The sequence below is a fragment of the Pararge aegeria genome, chromosome 25 (genome assembly GCF_905163445.1).
Source record: "Pararge aegeria chromosome 25, ilParAegt1.1, whole genome shotgun sequence".
Lineage (NCBI taxonomy): Eukaryota > Metazoa > Arthropoda > Insecta > Lepidoptera > Nymphalidae > Pararge > Pararge aegeria.
Window position 1 is genome coordinate 8,009,578 of NC_053204.1, and position 13,256 is coordinate 8,022,833.

The 13,256-nt window shown below is 36.7% G+C and overlaps 2 protein-coding genes across 2 annotated transcripts in view; one reads left to right on the top strand and one right to left on the bottom strand.

Annotated features, from left to right (window-relative positions):
- LOC120634881 (cofilin/actin-depolymerizing factor homolog) overlaps positions 1-11,291 on the top strand; it is a 28,504-nt gene extending 17,213 nt beyond the window's left edge. Inside the window, exons 2-4 of the mRNA XM_039905731.1 lie at positions 7,191-7,381; positions 8,622-8,753; positions 9,769-11,291. Coding sequence (XP_039761665.1) covers positions 7,191-7,381; positions 8,622-8,753; positions 9,769-9,889 — 444 coding nt within the window. The 3' untranslated portion in view covers positions 9,890-11,291. The remainder of the gene's footprint in view (positions 1-7,190; positions 7,382-8,621; positions 8,754-9,768) is intronic.
- LOC120634880 lies at positions 1,151-1,983 on the bottom strand. The gene has a single exon (XM_039905730.1). It carries the CDS (start codon positions 1,981-1,983, stop codon positions 1,177-1,179), a length of 807 nt encoding a protein of 268 aa, XP_039761664.1. The 3' UTR covers positions 1,151-1,176.
- Positions 11,292-13,256: the final 1,965 nt, after the last annotated feature.

Genomic DNA, 13,256 nt, shown 5'->3' on the forward strand with positions numbered 1-13,256 from the left:
AAACAGTAGGACGTGGAAGGGAGACAAGGTTTAAGAAACGTCTCCGACACAAGAATTGCATGAATGCTTTTTGTATCAAAAGAAGTCAGAAAATCGAAATAGTGCGAAGGAATGCTCTGTGCATTAATATGTACAACATTAAAATTTTTAGAATATGGTGAAAATGTACTATCAAGCGCAGAGTTAAGCGGTATAACTGTACTATGGAAGCTGTCATTGGACGAAGACGAGCCTGTACAATAAACATCTTCAATATCTGAATTAGTTTCGCTGCAATTGCTATTAAATGAAGTCATTATATAATAAGTAGCAATAATTAGCAATTAAATATATATATATATAAATGTAAATAAATAAATATAGTCAATAAGTTACGATAAAATTATATTCACTATTATATTTAAACTATTTATCAATGTAGCAATATTCTTCTTCGTACCAGCAAGTCCTGTAGAAAATCACTTCAAATGTACAATACATATCCAATAAATACAAGGAAAACAGTTAAACATTGTAAAAATAAAAATAATAATAAAAAAAAAGAAAAACAAGTTAGACTTGTAAAACAACTCTAAAGAAAAATTAAAAAAAAAAAAAAAACTCCCTTAAAATCATATCTCTAACTTGAACGTTGAGATTTAGGTACCTAGGCAGCTAAATAAAGGTCCAGTATGAAATCCTGTAATCTGCGCAGGCCCAAACTAATAAACAAACAAACCAAAATAATAATTATTTACAAAATTTGATAAATAACAAATATCACAATTTTAAAAGCCAAACTCAGTACACAATATACATAACTAATAATTGTATACGTATAAAAAAAAAAAAAAACAAAATATTTGGGAATTTCTCAAAGAGGATATAAACATTAAAAACTGGTAATATTGACTTCACGCTTACAAAGCTTGTCTATGGTCGAAAAATGACAAGTGACATTAATGATCTAATGACAACTACAATTGACAATTCGAAAAGTTAATAAATGTTTGTCTCTTTCAAATAAATCACTTGTGGGTATTTTAGTTATTAGCATAGGATTACGTTTATCAATAACACCAAAGTAAAAATCTAAAAATCATCATCACACAAGTTTTAGCTAAACTATACATACAACATATTAGGACAAAATTAAAAATTTAAAAGGGAATTGTACAGTAAAAGAATGTCCAGGCATTACTTCCTAACAGCTCTCCTAGCTTTCTCTGCCTGTGGCCTTGTGCTCCTCGGCGCAGGAACTGCAGAATTTGAGTGCACAACACTAGAGTGACCAGCCACAGCACTTGCTTGATCCGCAGTGGCAGAAGTGGTAGGCATCGAGACATTATCTAGTTTTGATATGATCACTTTGACATCTGCAACTGTGAAGACCCTATGACGTTTACCATCAGAACCAAGAACTATAATGGTTCCATCCCTTGTCCAACATTGAGAAACACCAAACTTTTGCCTTGCAGCCTGAAATGCATCGTGTCGCTCCTTTGTCAAGAACTCAGATATAGTGACCCCGGTGCCTTTTAACCGAGTTTTCAAGGACCAGACTTCATTTCTAACTGATAAGTCACTGAATTTTATCAATATGGCCCGAGCCTTGCCATCCTTAGGCTGACCCAAGCGCTTACAATAACTGAGCTTGGATACTGTGAGTTCTGGCAGGCCAAGATGACTGGACAATACTTTCATAACTGCAGAGGACACATTTTCTTTCTGCACCTCGGACACACCGTGAACCAACAGCATTTTCCTTCTACTCCGTGTCTCCATTATGTCATACTGTTTTGACAGTACCTGGACTTGTAGTTGCAGACTCTCAAGCGATGTCAGAACAAACACTCTAAATGCAGCAAACTGTGCAGCAACATTTGAAGATGGACTTGTGGCAGGAATTGATGTCTGAATTATTCGTTGAAAGTCAGCCATACGCGCATTAAAGTGTTCTGTTAGTGCAGAAATTGAGTGTTCAATAGAATGTAGATTATCCATGTTGTTGTTATAAATTAAAAGATTAAGTATTATGTATTTAATGGTTTGGATTACTTGCTGGTATGTAGAAGATTCACTATTAAAACATTTCACAGTTTAAAATGCATTTAATTATATTTTAAATATATTTAAACTCAAGAGCACTTCAAAAACACATGTGACGTTTTAAGCACCTACCCGCGAAAAAAAAAAAAAAAAAAAAAAAAAAAAAAAAAAAAAAAAAAAAAAAAAAATATCTAAATCTTAGTATCCATAACACAAGCTACTCTTACTTTGGGGCTAGATGGCTACGTGTGTAGTATGTTTATTTTAATTATTTATCCTCGACTGAAATATCTACCGTCGCCTTGCCTCTATTGGGTAAAAGGTCTGGAATAATATAGCTCGTTTTATGCATTAGTTGTACATCATCAGTCATCCCACAGAAGCGTTTTGACATCAGTAAACAAATAGCCTTCATAATAAAGCACGCGTTATAAGGTGCATCGCAAACGTAGACACCTTTCTGTCTTGCTGGATACTAGCGCTGCTCTTGAATTTTTTATGTTCGTAAAGTAAAAATGAAATCAACCACTACCCGGGCAGGCGGACACACTGTTGCTTACTAGTTTCTCCAACAACACTAATCAAAAGTGTTGTGTGTTACAGTAAATTTATAAAGTGGGTAAATAATTAACTTTCGATAACTATAAATTCATATTTGCCAGATATTTTATTAAATAGTTTATAAATAGTTTTCAAAAAACAATCAAAATTATATTTCATTAACAACCAATGTTCATGACATTGAGTTGGTGGGTATTTTGATATAAATGCGACTGCATTATCGATGCACCTCAGTCCTTCATGGACTCGAACGATACAAAGATACCTCCCGGTGTATTAGTCGTTTATTTTGTGTTAGATTAAGAAACAAGCAACATTAATAAATTTAAAAACTAACACTTTTCATTGTGAAACGCTAGTTGTCAGAGCTTCAGCCTTCTTAGTACTCGTATGTTCTTCAAAAACCCAATGCAGATTTGATTTGATCGGTCCATCGCATGGGTTTCCTACCGCGCGCTCTAGTGCCTTCCTTTAGTTACCTCGTAAGACAACCGTATTCTGTTCGTATTCGTTCGTGGCGTATTTATTCACCTACCCCCGCTTAAATTTTACAATTTCGTTTAACATTAGAGGATTGTGCAATGTCCATACAAACTCGATGGAGTTTTAGGATATCAAGTCGCCTATGAATACGTACTTATGATTGGAAGAAATAAATAATCAGTCGTCAACGCACGAGCACAGTTTTACGTATGTGGAGTTCCTTAAATTTACCAAAATAGTAAGATGTGTAACGCCAGCTGCACGAACGCGACAAGAAGGATTTACGACATACAGTATAATAATATATTTTGACACTCTCGAAGCTTTTAGCCTACTATCGTGTACGTGTCGGTGAACCGTCCACAAACTCATTAGTCTAATTGCATAACTTCATTAGATTCAGCATGCAGCTTCATGGATTCAGTTAAAGGATTTCGTATCTATTGAATAGAAGCAGACGTTACTTTGCGGAATTCCATATTATGTTATGAAAATTAACTTGACTTTACAATTAGGATTGTTAAGTATGACTTGCTAATTATTCACTGTAAAGTCAACATCTCCTGAGTCCTGAGGATGCTCCGGTGTCAGCGAAACGTTCGTAGAGTATATTACCGAAAATCTGTTTGGTGTATATAGATTTAGATTTTCAGTTTGTATAGACTATTCTGCATAAGTACTTCAAATATTCGTTTGTTACTGTAAGATTTTAGTCTGCTATGAGCAATCTTCAATGTCTAATTATGAGTTCATAACCTCATTGGATTTAACTTGCAGCTCCTTCGATTCAGTTAGAGGCTTTACTTAATATCTATTAGTTTGTGTAAGGTTTTAGTCTACTGTACGAATCAGTGAACTGCTGTCAAAGTCCAATTAGGAGTACATAACTTCATTAGTTACTCATATTACATTATTTCCTATTTGAAGCGGTTATAATGCAGTGGGTAGGAGCTCGAAGCGCACATAACTTTTGTTAGTTATGTGCGCTTTAAGTAATTAAAAATATCACTTGCTTCGACGGTGAAGGAAAACATCGCGAGGAGACCTGCATGCCTGAGAGTTCTACATAATGTTCTCAAAGGTATGTGGAGTCCAGCAATCCGCACTGTGCTAGCGTAGTGGAGTTAGGCCTTAATCCCTTCTCATTGTGGGAGGAGACCCGTGCCCTGTAGTGGGCTGGTAATGGGTCGATATGATTCTATGATGGTGATGATGAACTTCTCTAGGCTTTAGCCTTCAGCTTGTTAGGTTAGGTTGAAATTGGTCTTCATCTATTAAGTTAAAGATTTCACGTTACTTTGTCCCTGTTAATATTCTGTCGCGAAGGCAAACGCAGTTAACGTTCATCAACTTTTAACTTAAGAGCCGAGCTCATATCGGTGAAGTCCTTTCCAACTTTCTCTATCCAAGGCTCTCTCTTTAACCTCTTTATAAACCCCCCCACCCTGCAACCATTCATTTTATTTGTCCCAGAAAATCCAGTCTCGGCCTTCCTTTTCCCCTTTTTGTAGATACTTAATTTTTGAGTATCCCACAGCTGATGATGAGCACAAAGATCTTACACACAGCTGCTGCCAACATAAAAAAAAAAAAGCGGTAAATGAATAATAATAATTCTCTGTCTATTAAAATATAAAGATCTTTCACACTGCTCTGAATGTAGCGAACATACAAACATAAAACAAAAAAAAAAAAAAAACGAGTAAAAACAATAATTACAAAAAAAAAAAAAAAGAATTAAGTTCGGAAATCAAATTTCACTTATCAGTAGTTATCAATAAACTGTTCCTACGATTATCTATACGCTTTTATCAGGGCGTGTTCCACCAAAACAATGAAATATCAAGAACTTGACATACCACAAAACGCTTATCGAGGTCTTCTCCAAATCGTGATGCAATGCCATCTCTTGAAGTTAGCCTAGCCTTACGATAATGCACATCTATGCTATGTAGAGTAAACACAGCTTCCAAATATAAGAAAAACAATTATTTAATTTTCCCCTGTACACATTACCGGCCGACTACAGGGCACGAATCTCCCGTGGGTATGGGAAGGGTGTGGACTTTAAAACATCTTTGTTTATTGTTGTTATTAGGTACACAAAACACATAATAACTTAAAGGAGATCTAAATATAAGTAATAACAAGTTTTGTTCTGAGCTACAACCCAAATTATGAAACAAAAAAGAAACACTTAAGTTCCCTAAAGATTATGTGGAATAGTGCTTAATAATTTGATTTTTAAAAATATTTATGCTTTTGTTAAAAACTTACTTTAGTCCATTACGCTGGCAAAATACGGATTGGTAGACTTTTGTAACAATAAATTTATAAAGTAGGTAACCAATTATTTAGGTATATTTGCCAGATATGAATTTATAAGTATTAAATAGTTAATAGATAAGTTGTCAAGAAACAATTAAAATTATATTTGATAAACAACCAATGTTTATGACACTGAGTTGGTGGGTATTTTGATATAAATTCGACTGCATTATCGTTGCACCGCAGCTCCCCCCGATGTCGTCGAGCCCTGGGGCTCTTCTCATGGCTAGCTTTCGCGCTCGCCCCACTCCCCCGGTGACGCCGTAGCAACCCCTTTAGGTGGTTATCAGCAAGTGTCCATCCGAAAATCGAAATCGTTGCACCGCAGTCCTACATGGACTCGAACGATGCAAAGATACCTCCCGGTGTCTTAGTCGTTTATCACTTAATAAGTTTTTGAACGGCCCAAACCCTTCTCATTCTAAGATACCCGTATTCTAGTAGGAAGATAATGAGTCTATGATGAGGAGATTTGGATGAATTTGATTTACGACTTACGATACCAGATAAAAACTCGATAAGCAATAGATACTGGACGCTTATACTATCGCTATCGGATAGTATTAGTTTGCACTTGCCTTTGATACCTGTGTCGAGGAATTGTGAAAAAAATGCGGGTAATGTTTCCCTACCTATACTTATATTATAAAGTGTATGTTTGTTTTAGAGCGGAACTAGTCTCTGGAACTTTGTGATTTGAGAAATCTTCGTTTTTATTAGAAAGTTTTGAAGTATATAGAATTGAAGGTTTCTATTTGCTATATTTGTGAAAAAAAAAAAGTGAGAACGTCAAGCGGAAACGAAATAGTAACGAAGGCGAGCGTTGCGATTCGGTGGTGTCGGAACATGTGTTATCATCGTCATCATCACCTTAACAACCCATTACAGGCCCATGTGGTATCCTCCCACAAGTGGCGTGCATAGAGGGTATCCACAGGGTATGCAGATAATATAAAATGAAGAAAATCTCCAGTACGTGTTCTAAAAACCTAAAAATAGGCTTGTAAGAGTTACAAAAAGCCTACCTTTAAGTATTCATAATTCGAACTGGAGATTTTCTTTATGTTATATTATCTGCATACCCTCAATGGACGTCACTGCCTCCCACAATGAGAAGGGGTTAAGGTAGGTCCACCACGCTGGTCCAAATCATTATGGAGAACTCTCAGGCATGGTGGTTTCCTCACGACGTTTTGCTTCGCCGTTGAAGCAAGTGACATTTTAATATAAGGCTCAAAAGGCACATAACTTAGAGAGTTAGAGGTGAGTGCTGGGATTCGAACTCGTCGTCCGAAAGTGAAGTGAAGTCCTACCCACTGGGCTATCACCGATTAGCTTACTACTTTTATTGCACACCACAAAGAGTACATAAAAAAGCAGTATAACAGAACACAACACGTCGTGTCTAAGAATAGTATATCATAGCGATTTATTCCAGGCAACCAATGACGAATAAAATAAATGTTTATTTATATATAGGCCACATAACATCAGCAATATAAATATATTCATAATTGTTCCTATAATAATAACTGCCATAGGTACCCAGTAGCGTGCACAGGGTTTTTGGCCAGGGTATGCATAAAGCAGGTGCTTGGAAAAAAATGGAAAAATTCCCCTCCTATACGAGTTTCATAAAATAATTTGGGTATGCAGTGCTTTTTTGCATGTATGAAGTGCACTTCACTGTAGGTTCCCCTAACAGCTTAGCCAACTACCATCTTAGATCGTCGTCACAACTTAGAGCGTATCAAAAACTTGCCTAAGCAACGCGTTCGCTCGTTTTCCAGGCGTCTGGTGTGACAGTGTCGGACGCGTGCAAAACGACGTACGAAGAGATAAAGAAGGACAAAAAGCACCGCTACGTGGTGTTCTACATCCGTGACGAGAAGCAGATCGACGTCGAGACCGTCGGCGAGCGCAACGCTGAATACGACCAGTTCCTCGAGGACCTGCAGAAGGGTGGCACCGGAGAGTGCAGGTAACTTTATCATTATTAGAATAGCAGGTAGTAGAGCTTTTTGTAACAGCTCATCCGGGGAAATACCTTGCTTATTTCTGCCGCTAAACGGCATTGTCGCAATACTATGTTCCGGTCTGAAGGGCGTGGTTGCCGGTGTAATTACAGGCACATGATTCTTAACACCTACGACTCAGGTTGATGGACACAGGGCAACACCTTGCAAAACTCTCAATTAATCTATATATATAAAAGAGAATGTGTGTGGGTATGTACCGTATAGGCTTCGAAACGGCTGGACCGATTTCAATGAAACTTTCAGGGAATCTCCGAAATGACCTGGCGTGTAATCCTGTAAAGTTTGGTGACGATCGGAGCACTCCTATTTTTAAACTGTCAAACTGTCAAATACAGCGTTTATTTACTATGACGATATTCTATTGTTGGGTGTACATGATGATCTTCACCCGCTCGAGAAGAGAATAGAAGAGAATGAATACGGAGAGCTATAAATGATTTAATATATTATGAGACTTAAATTAAAAATTTAATGATGTAAGTTTATTGTTTAAATAAAATAAGCGAGCTGGGTAGGCTAGTTATAGATAAAAAAAAACAATAGCCTGTAAAACTCCAGTGGAGGACTAAAGCCCTCTCCCAAATGGAGGGTTTTTCTATAATCAGCACGCATTTTTCACGCACGAAGAAGCTGGCAAGAAACTCAGCAGTTGCTCTTTTCCATCACCATAATATGCATAAAAGAACAGATAACAACAGGAGTCAGATGTGGCATACCGAAAAGATAAAGCATAACAATCATAGTATGATTTTGCTTTCTTTTTAGGCTGTGTTGTGTGATGAGCATGAATGTTTTTCAGTGTCTGGGCGTTATTATATATATTATTCATAAAATGTTCATCAGTCTTCTTAGTACAGTGACAGTTCTTAATTAGTGTCTAAAGTTTAAAATTTTAAGTGTTAAGACAATAGTCATATGTTAAATAAACTCTAAATTATATGAGAAAATTGCACGCCAGAAAGTGGCAAACTGTTGGAACTATTTTCACTTACAACACCATTAAATTGACCACAGTTAAAGCAAAAAAAAAAAAAACTATTCTGCACCCATAACACAAGCTACGCTTACTTGGGGCTAGATGGCGTTGTGTGTATTGTCGTAGTATAATTGTATGTATCACCAGGCAAACAATCAGGTTTACCCTCTCCTATATATGTTTCACATTAAAATCTTCTATTCCAGATATGGCCTCTTCGACTTTGAATACACACACCAGTGTCAAGGCACCTCGGAGGCCAGTAAGAAACAGAAGCTCTTCCTCATGTCATGGTGCCCAGACACCGCCAAGGTCAAGAAGAAGATGTTGTACTCTAGGTGAGTGTACTTGGAACATTCACCATTGAGGTTGCAAAAGTGTGGGACCAGGCCACCTAATTTTTCCTTTTTTAAATTTTTTCCACTGCCATTTAGCCAAGGCTGCAATCTCACGACTAGCATGGGCATGAGACAATTCTATCCCCGGGGAAAGGATAAAAATTAACTTCTCCCACAGCTTGTCAACTCTCAGAGCACTGGCGGACTGGTGAAAATAATATCCAAATAATATATGTGTCATAATAAAAGGGGGTAAACTTCTCCTATTCCATGTTTCTGTGATTTAGCAAGTGGGCACTTTAATTAAATCCCGTGTTAAGGGATTGTCAGGGGATATAATTTTTATCTCCCGCCCGTGCTAGCCCCACTGCTAGATGTATTCTAAGATGGGAGCGGGTTAACTTGATAGCTTGTTTGTTTTGACTGCTGTTTGGCGCAGTGGACAGCGACCCTGCTTTCTGAGTCCAAGGCTTTACTCCTTTTTCATTTCAGACAAGATAAATTCAAATTCAAAAATGTTTTATTCATGTAGACCTTATCACAGCCACTTATGAAGCGTTCATACATTTAACATTTTTTATCCACGTTTCTGATACGTGCCGCTAGGATGTGGAACGCCCTCCCGGCAACTGTGTTTCCTGCCACATATAATTTGAGTATCTTGAAGGCTAGAGTGAATAGGCTTTTTCTAGGCAAAGGTGCTCCAACCTAGACCTCATCATTGCTTTCTAACTGACATGATTGTCGTCAAGCGCTGGCCTATCGTTAATAAAATAAAAAAAACATGTTATACTAATGACACTAATGATAGAAATCTTGCATTGCTGTGCCCGTCAGAAGGGCGTTGTTGCCGACTTAATTACAAGCGTATGTGGCTTTACACCTACGCCACATATTGATGGTCGCAGGGTTGCACGTTGCAGAACGTGTTCCTTGCTTGGTCCAACAATTTGTTACTTTAAAAAAGGCCCATACCCCCTACATATACTTATTCTACTGTTTTTGCGTTCCGCAGCTCATTCGACGCGCTGAAGAAGTCGCTGGTAGGCGTACAGAAGTACATCCAGGCGACCGACCTCTCGGAGGCCTCCCAGGAGGCCGTCGAGGAGAAACTCCGCGCCACGGACCGCCAGTAACGCATTTACCCGCATTGTACGCCAAACGCACCGATGTGCTACGTTCCACCGCAGTTTAGCGACCTTACAGTGGGGAGACGTCACAGTGACCAGACCAGCGGGGCTACAACGGAACTCTGACAACGACAGTGATAATCTCGCGATTCGCGTTCCTGACACTTGGCTGCAATACTCCAGCAACCATACCGTTTTTTAAGACATTAATAACAATTATTGCTATTTAAATACTTCAGCAATGGTATCGCGAAATTTAAACGCATAACAACAATTGCAGTGTAATAATCACAAGTTGGTGATATGACCTCAAGTTATATTGAGTTTCTAATCTTTTTGATAAACGCTTGAGTATAACATCAAATTCGCTTAGGCTGAACAAGTCTGAATCATTCTATGCCTAGGAGAATCGCCGCCATGTGTTATTTTAACAACTCCACCATCGAAAAATGTATATTGATTGCGGTACCGCCATGTTGGAATTAAACATGTTATTATACGATCTATAGCCAAGCTAGTTTTTAATCCAAAGTATGGCCCTGTTGTAGCACGTTTCCAAACTGTATGATCGCTAAACTATGTCTTAACTATAGTCGCGCAAAACCAGTATAGAATAGCTTTTTCACGTCGTCCGATACAACATCGGATCGAATAATGGAAAAACTATATGACTGTCACGTTAATAGGCTACGCCAACGTAAGACAATATAAGCATGTTTTATTGTGATTCATTAATTTAATGATTTTAAACACAAGACAAAAGGTCAGAACGGCATATTAAGAATGCCAATCAATGTTAAATGTATATTACATGTAGAAATTTTAATAGTATTTTAATTGTAAATGAAGGGTAGTTGCAAAATTCTCAACAGTAACAATTCTTTTTCATTTTGTGCGACTATAGTTATCGAAAAAGGGGTTTTTTTATAATCGAAAAGAGTCGAGCGCTCTCAGTGAAATAAGAAAACGGGGTTATTTTATACGTCAGTTGTCATTAGCTTTGATACAAACGTACGGTCATTGTCGGCAAATTTGTACAGATATAGTGAATTAACTATATTAGCAGATTGCGCGGTGTAGCATAAGGGATGTTTATGTAATAATTTAAATTATACTAATTATTATATATATTTTTCCTATAAAATAATAACTAAAGAGTTAAGGTAAGCTCAAACTAAATTAATTCATACGGTACACGGAAGTGTGCGTGTTTTTTTTTACCGCAATACGCCGGTCGGGCTTTTTTATACATTACTTAGATTGTAAATGAGAAGACATCAAAATCGCTAAACGATTTTCATTTGATATTCATCGTGCTAATGCAGATAGCTTGTAAATGCGGCGCCAGCGGCCGCTTGATAAGTATTTTGTAACCAATTTATCCAGAAATACACTCGATATAAGTGAATATTGGTGGTTTTATTTTATTCACCCCTGTGTGGGTTTGCAGTGCTCACTAACAGTATCATCAACCCTTTACTGGCCCACTACAGGGTGTACTCTAAAAATGAGAACAGTTTGGCCTGTAGTCTGCCACGCTAGCCAAGTGTGAATTGGTAGACTTCCCACACCGTTTCAGGAACAACTTTAACATTACGGAGGACTCTCAGGTTTGCAGGTATTCTGACGATGTTTTAATTCACCGCTAGGAAGTTACGAATGAATGCATGTATGCCTACGACATAAAAATACAAAATAATTTAAAATATATTTTTTTGCTCAAAGTATACTATTTGGCGGCCTTATCGCTACATAGCGATATCTTACAGGCAACCTGTGGCGTAAAACACAGCTCAAGAAGAGAGGTACATAGATGGTACATATATAATTAACTTATACACAATATTAAATATAAATACTGATAATAAAAATATATAACTATACAATGCATATTAATAATATATAAATAGATAACCACAGGAAACTAACAGAAGGAATTGGTATCACTAAGATACCGGAAATTCAGACAAAAAATTATCGTAACAAGTTTTTTTAAATGGTAATTATTTGCCTCTCGGATTTCAACTTATAATTGAGTTGCGCGCCGGGGCTCGAACTCTGTCACACAGAAAGGAGGCATATGCCCTAAACACTATGGCACCATCTCATCAATACAATGTTTGGTAGCCAGCATTTAGTAAGTTCTATAAAAATAACTTGTTGGGGCTACCATAGTTTTAATATGGGCGCGATGCGTATGCGTATTTACCATTGCCTATCATGCGTATGTTTCATCTACACTAAGGTACGGATTAATTCTGTGGGGAAATTCGGTCGATGCAATCAGTGTTTAAAGCGCAGAAAAGATTTATGTGGTGCTGAATACCTTGATAGTTGTAGGCCACTATTTAAGAAAAAAAAGATATTATCTTTGCCAGCTCTATATATATATAAAATGTGTTATTTTATTGAAAAAAATATTAAATTGTTTCCCAAAAAAGTCTATAACCGCAGCGGAAGACAGATACATAGAATAGAAGTACCAATGCAAAAACTGTGTGTATACAAAAGAAATGTCTATTGCATGGCTATAAAAATATACAACTACTTACCAGACTGTGTTAAAGATTTACCTATTAATAAATTTCAAAATTACATTTTTAACAAACTAAATAATGAAAACTTATATAACATTAATGATTATCGTGAAATAAAATTTGACTAATAATTAGACATTTCTAAATTAGACTTTGAGTTGACCAAGAAGTTGACATCTACCTAATTTTACTATTAAAACTGTAACTAAATGGATTCATCTTAAATACAAATAAATTGCCTAATTATTTAGATTTATATACTTCAAAAAATTTTGCGCGCCTTTAAGGCAAAACATGTTTGGATCAATTTTATTTGTTATCTATTTACCGTATATCATGTAACCCATGTTTAATGCAAATAAATGAAATTATTATTATTATTTTAGACGGCCGATTGGCGCAGTGGGTTCAGATACAGATTTATTCATAAAAAATATTTATCAGTCATCTTAATACCCATAACACAAGCTACGCTAGATGGCGATATGTGTATTATCATAGTATATTTACCGTAGACACACGATATTTAGCTTTTGCTTAGTAGTGGTAATGAGCATACAAACACTACGGTTTGGGGGAGCCTTTCCTATTTTGACTTCGACTAATCCCAGATTATATTGGTATGTTTTTATCATACAGCTCTGTTCTAAGGCTATGGCTTAAGTTTAGGGAGACTTGTGTATCACTTTTATGTCCGAATTCACTAAATCTCGGATGGGTTATGATTTAGGTTATGCGTAGAAGAAAAAAGCATTACACAACTCTTAGATGATGACTTACGACGTTACGCGCCTTCTAAAGTTACAGTAGTGCGTAAAGTTTAGGGAACAAGTGAC

Excerpts from the sequence above, each read along its gene's own strand:
- LOC120634880 (XM_039905730.1), bottom strand. The coding sequence starts at position 1,983 with ATGGATAATCTACATTCTATTGAACACTCAATTTCTGCACTAACAGAA.